General features: G+C 40.1%; 1 protein-coding gene across 1 annotated transcript in view; it reads left to right on the top strand.

The window, feature by feature from the left end:
- Nucleotides 1-377: 377 nt before the first annotated feature.
- Nucleotides 378-6624, top strand: part of LOC103725889 (aldo-keto reductase family 1 member C1 homolog) — a 17737-nt gene continuing 11490 nt past the window's right edge. The window contains exons 1-2 of the mRNA XM_008823233.3: nucleotides 378-596; nucleotides 5910-6077. Coding sequence (XP_008821455.1) covers nucleotides 516-596; nucleotides 5910-6077 — 249 coding nt within the window. The 5' untranslated portion in view covers nucleotides 378-515. The remainder of the gene's footprint in view (nucleotides 597-5909; nucleotides 6078-6624) is intronic.

Raw genomic sequence — 6624 nt, 5'->3', positions numbered from 1 at the left:
GGGGATCTGAACTCAAGCCCTCATGCTAGTAGTGTTAAGGGCTCTTAGTGAACGGTCTCCCCAGCGCCCATCTCTTTACTTCACTGTGAGATTGTGAGCATGGTTGTGACAGCTTGCTGTTTCTAACAGTGTAGAACCAAGAAGAGGCTTCCTGAGTATAGAGAGATTATGAGTCCAGAGAAGAGCAGAGGTGCCTGAGGGGGTCCAGTGCAGCAGATGACCAATAACTGTCCAACCACTCTCATGTAACAGGAGAAAATGTACTAAAAACTAAACACTTCCCCATCATACAGTGCTTTGCTTGGTTCTCATTTGTGTGAAATCAGTGAGCTGGTTTCTCTTCTGACATGTGGAACTCTTCTTTCGCCTCACTCCTGCACACGCTACTGTTTGACGATTAGACGGGAAGCAAACAACGTTTAAGCAGGAGCCAGCCAGCCAGCTGGGCTATATAACTCCCTGCTAGTTACTGCTGGGTGAGGCAGTAGTAGGCCAGAAGCTTGGCTGCAGAGACCATGGATCGCAGGCACCGCGTGGAGCTGAACGACGGCCACTTCATTCCTGTTCTCGGTTTTGGAACTTTTGCCCCAGAAGAGGTAAAGAGTGGTGGTTTTGGAGCTCAGAGATCAGAAGGAAACAGAGGATGCAGGGCAGCAAAGTGTTTAGTCCTGGCTCAGCCACTGAACGTCTCCTTGGGGGTTTTTACTTTCACTTTCAAGTCTGAACCGAGTCTGTTTCACGGGAGGGGCACCGCAAGGCTTCATGACGACCCCTCACAAAGGAACACCGATGAGTTCAGCTTGGCTCAATTTTGTCCAGGTCTTCTAAAGAAAAGACAGGCGTTGAGATTTCAGGGAAAAAGTAGTTCTGTCATGCTCAGAGGACAGTGTTCTAAAATGTTCCACCCTTTCCTCTGGCTGTTACATTATTTCCACTCCTTTCCCAGAATGTGCCCCAAGCCTTGGGATGGGGAGACTCCTCAGTATTTTAAATTTATTTTCATTTATGTTGTTACTAAGTTTTCTGAGTTCTTTGTGTATCCTGCATAGCAATGATTTACCTCATGACTCTAGATGGCATATTAATTACTTTTCCAGAACTCTGGCCAAACTATCTCAGAGAAACAAGGGAGAAAGGATTTTCTTTTTTTTCTTTCTTTCTTTTTTTCTTATGGATCCCCTAGCTGCAGTCTGTTGTTCCCTGGCACGCTTTGCCTAAGCAGAATGTAGTGGTTGGTGTGTGTGGTAGAAACTTCTTCATTTCTTGGTGTGGACCGGAAGCAGAGAGGAGGGAATACAGGAAGGAGCCGGGGTAAGGTATAGGCCAAGGACGTGCCCCCAGAGATCTGCCTCCTCCAGCTAGACCCCACATTCCACTTTCCACCACTTTCCATGATATTATGAGCTAAGGCGTGCCCCCAGAGATCTGCCTCCTCCAGCTAGACCCCACATTCCACTTTCCATGATATTATGAACTAAGTGGTTATCCATCCAAGTGGTCAGTCTTCATGTTCTAAGTGCCTCTGGAAATGCCAACACAGACACGTTTAGAGATGCAGTTTACTAATCCCCTTGAAGTTTTGTTCCATTTAAAAAATTCAAATCAAGCTGACAGTCAAAATGAAGCAGTATAGAGTTGGCAATGATTGTCCCTAACCTTCCTAATGGAGATTATTTCTTCATTCTGCCATTTCTTTGGTTGTGAACACGTTTTTTTTATATTTATTATTTTTATTTTATGTGTAGAGTGTATTGCCTGCATGTATGCATGGAGGGCAGAAGAGGCCATCAGATACCCGTGGTACTGGAGTTACCTGGAACAGTTAGCTGCCATGTGGGTGTTGGGAATCCAGGTCCTCTGCAAGAGCAGCTAATGTGCTTAACCGTCGAGCCATTTCTCCAGACCCATAAATGAGTTTCTTAATTAGGTGTAATTCTATTTACCTATTTGGGTTTCTGTGTCCTATGCTTTGAGGACATTTCCAAAGATTGTTTCCTATACCAATGCTTTGAAGGGCTTGCTGAATGCATTCTGCTCTTGGTTTCACTGTTTACAGATACTATGCTAAGGTTTTTGATCCATCTTGAGTTGGTATTTGTTCAAGGTGAAGAAAGGGGCCGAGTTTCAGTCTTCTGCATATGGACACCTAGTTTTTTAAAGCTGATTTATCGAAGAGGTTTTTTTCTAGTACAAGGTTCTGAGACGTGTTGAGAATGAGGTAACTAGAGAATTGTGCATTTTTTTCATGTATTTTCATTAGTCTATGCATTTGTTTTTAGGTCAGTAGAATGCCGCTTTGGTTACTATGGCTTGGTAGTATTTCTTGAAATTAAAAACAACAAAGAGCTAATGTTTCACTTCAGTTAGAATGACTGTTACAAAACAACAACAACAAATGAACACCAATGGGGGTCAGAAAAATAAAATTCTTAAACACTGCTGATGAGAATGTAAATTTTTAGTGCAGGCATTATAGAAACAATATGGAAGTTTCTAAAAAAATAGAATTTCTATATGAGCCACTTATACCCACCTGCACACATATGCATAGGAAATGAAGTTAGTATCTTAAAATGATACCTACCTTTCCATGTTTACTGCAGCACTATTAATAATAAGATATGGAATCAACTTAGGTGACTATCAATCAGTGACTGTAGAAAGATGTGGGACACACACACACACACACACACACACACACAATGGAGTGTTGGTCAGATGTAAAGAAGAATTACGTCTTGTCAGTCTTTGACAGCACCAGTAGACATGCTTATGTGGATGGAGAACTTTCACAAGGTCCCCCATCTAGATGAAGAGCTGTAGGCAGTCAATGGCTACTGAGAGTGGGAAAATCAGTTTTCTTCAGGACTGAGCTCCCTGATAGGTTGTCCAGTTCCAAGTTGTCCATCCTAAACACATGTGCACACAAGCACCGCTAAATATACTCAGAAGATTTAAAATATGTATATATACATATATGTGTATGAATCTATTACAATGATACTCAAAGACGAGGTCATAAAATTGAGTGGGAGTGGGAGGGGACACGGGAAGAGCTGGAGACGGGAGAGGGAAGTGTGTAAATAATGTAAATAAGTAGTTATGTATGGAATTCTCAAAAAATAAAAAACAAAAAATATATTGTATGAAAGTCCCAAAAATACTACTAATAATATGTCTATAATCTAATAAACCTGTTAAAAATTCTCTACCTTAAAAAATACTTGACATTTTTATAAAATGTATGAACTAAAAGATATTTGTGGGCTGGAGAGATGGCTCAGTGGTTAAGAACACTGGTCGTTCTTGCAGAAGACCCGGGTTTGAATCCCAGCACCCACATGGCAGCTAACAACTGTTGTAACTCCAGTTCCAGGGGATCTGACAGCCTCTTCTGACCTCTGCAAGCTTTGCCCGACATGGGTGCACTTACCTACATGCAGGCATAACACTCATACACATAAAATAAAAATAATAAAATATTTATAAAAAAGATATTTGTTAAGTGAAATAAATCACACACAAAGACACAAACCAAATACCACATGTATGGAAGCTCATGTATTGAGTTAAAGGTAGAATAATGATTATTAGCTGTTGGAAAGGGTAAGGGAGAGTAAGGAGGTTGGATATAGGTACCAAAAGTTAGAGTGAAGGAGTAAGTTCTGGCATGCCCCAGCATAGAAAGCAGACTATATATAGTTCATAGAGATGCATTATAAAAATTACCTGTGTTTTTTCAGTATTGGGGACAGAACCTAAGCCCTTAACCATGCTAGGCAAATATTCTCTCACTGAAAGTTATTATACAACCCCGGGCTTTAAAAAAAAAAAAACCAACCCTATGTTTTGGGGACTGGAGAGATAACCCAATGGTTAAGAGCACTGACTGATCTCACAGAGGACCCAGTCTGTAGGCAGCATTCACATGGCAGATAACAATTGTTTATAACTTCAGTTCCAGGGGATATGGTGCCCTCTTCTGGCCTCTGTGGGCATTGTATGCATAGGCACAATTACATACATGCAGGCAAAACTCTCATACACATAAAATGAAAACAAATAAAAAAATTAAAATCAAACTACATCTTGGCCAGGCATGCTGGTATACGCCTTTAATCCCAGCACTCAGGAGGCAGAGGTAGGTAGACTGCTGTGAAACTGAGGCCAGCCTGGTCTACATAGTGAGCTCTAAGCCAGCTAGGGCTACAAGGGGACCCTATCTCAAAATATCAAAACTACTACCAACAACAAAACGAAAACGAAAACAACAAGAAAACCCCCCTACATTCTGAGGTAGGATCTCACTAGGCTACTCAGGCAGTTCTTGAACTTGTAACTCCCCCACTTTGGCCTGAGGCATCAGGTCATGCTTTATTTCATGGATATCCACACAAGAAACACTCAAAGATTCCAAATGAAATTGTAAGTGGAGGAAAGTGCCGACCTCTGTACTTTGATCAGTGCATGCGCCATCCATGGGCTGATGTGGCACTCTGAATGCCATGCATGATGTTTGTCAACCTCTTCATCACTGTGACAAAGTAGCCTTCCTTTCTTTTTTATCCTCTCTCAATGTCATTAAATTAGAAATCCATCAATGCACTGATCCACTAGTGGAGTTAAAGCCCTCAGCTTTCAATCACTTAAATCACTTGGGGGAAAATTTTAGATTCAAAGTGTAACGTTCGTGCCTGGCTCCTAGAAGCTCATATCTATCTCACAGTACAAATTCATCTTCAAGAGTCCCTCAATTTTCAAAAGCCCTAGCATTGTTAAACACCCAAGTTCAAAGTCCCTGAGACTCATGACAAACTTACTTGAATACTTCCCTATGTAGGTAATATTTCCTTATATGAATAACTGATGCTTGTCTAAATCCTGGCAGCATACATTTTTATTGCTAAAACTTACTTAAATCATTACATTTCACCTTAGTTAGAAGAGCTATTACAAAGCAAGAACAGTGACAACTGATGGAGCCATAGAAAAGACAGAACTTTTATACACTGTTGATGCGAATGCAAAATTTTAGTATAAACTTTAAAACAATAAAGAAGTTCCCCCAGAAAGAAAATCTAGAACTTCACTATGATCCACCCATACCCTTCTCCACACATATGTAAAGGAAAAGAAGTCAGTATGTTAAAGTGACACTTGCATTCCCATGTTTGGAATGGCTGGGTAAAAAGAGTTAAGACAGCCTTCTGTTATGGTGCCTATTTTGAAACTAGACCCTGGCTGACAGCAGTCAGATTTTAATTTCTCAACATTTCACACTGGAGAATGATCACTTTATCTGAATTATTTTCACAAACAGCAGAGTTTACGAGTATTTGCTTTTCTTTGGGAGATTGGAATTTCAGGGTATGCTATCAGAGGGAGTCTATGTAAATCCTCAGTTAAAGGATTATAAATAGAGTCTCTAAACAGCTTTCCTGAAAACAGTGTGTACATGTATTCTCTAAACGCAATGTGAGGGGATTTAGTGTGACTGTGTGACTTCACTGGGAGAGACTTCCAACACTTTCTTCTGTACTTTATGCCATGCACATTTTTCTGGAATCATTTTACTTTATGACCTCATTGTATATAATAGCAATAATTGTTATAGTTACAGGCTGCATCTAGTGGATCCTTCTAGCAAATCACTGAACCCGGAGATTTTCCTGGAGATCTCTGATGCTGGTGATTAATGAGTAATTGTCTTAGACTGAAAGGTTCTCTCAGATGCCCAGCACCTATTATTTGAGTAGGAAAGGCCCAGGACAAACATGGATGGCTTCATCACCCCAAATGTAGAATTCTCTTAAGACACAATAAAATTTGCTATTGTAAACATGGCTAGCTATTCCTGAATTAGCTCAATCGCATGGATCTCAAAGTACTCCTTTTGGTTGCTCCTTTAGGTTCCTAAGAGCATGGCCACGGAGGCCACCAAAATAGCTATAGATGCTGGGTTCCGCCACATTGATGCAGCTTATTTGTATCAAAATGAGGAGGAGGTAGGACTGGCCATCCGAAGCAAGATTGCTGATGGCACTGTGAAGAGAGAAGACATATTTTACACTTCAAAGGTATTGTGCACATATGGCCTACTGCTGTGTATATTAATGAAGTTCGATGTGCTGCTATTTGTATGACTGGACCAAGAATTACACTCATTGGTCTATTTTTAATTCACACATGTTCACACATAACATTCAGAATTGTAAAGAGAGGAAGGTGTTGGATCTCTTCTCACCAGTACACTTAAGCTTCTAACTTTAGTGTAAAATTGTTTCACCTTTCTGAGTCTTATCTGAAAACACTTTGATTTGATATGAACAGAGTTGTGATAAGACTATGGCTTCCTGTATTCCTTGGGTGGCTTTTGAACATTTCTCAAGATTTTGAATATTCATTTTTTACCTTGAAAAGTAAGAGAACTATAAAAATTTACTTTCTGGGTATTAAAGAAAATATTGTTAGAATCTTGTGTCTATTAAAATATCAGAAATATTTATTTTCAGTTATCTAAATGGAAGGGGTACTAATTCTGTCCCACTGAGTTGGATGGATGAAAGAATAAGGTACTAAACTCCTTTGCAAACTCTTGTGACACATAACTTGGAGAATGTTATT

The sequence above is a fragment of the Nannospalax galili genome, unplaced genomic scaffold (genome assembly GCF_000622305.1).
Source record: "Nannospalax galili isolate Female #2095 unplaced genomic scaffold, S.galili_v1.0 scaffold989, whole genome shotgun sequence".
Lineage (NCBI taxonomy): Eukaryota > Metazoa > Chordata > Mammalia > Rodentia > Spalacidae > Nannospalax > Nannospalax galili.
This window is presented reverse-complemented; position numbering and strand designations above follow the sequence as displayed.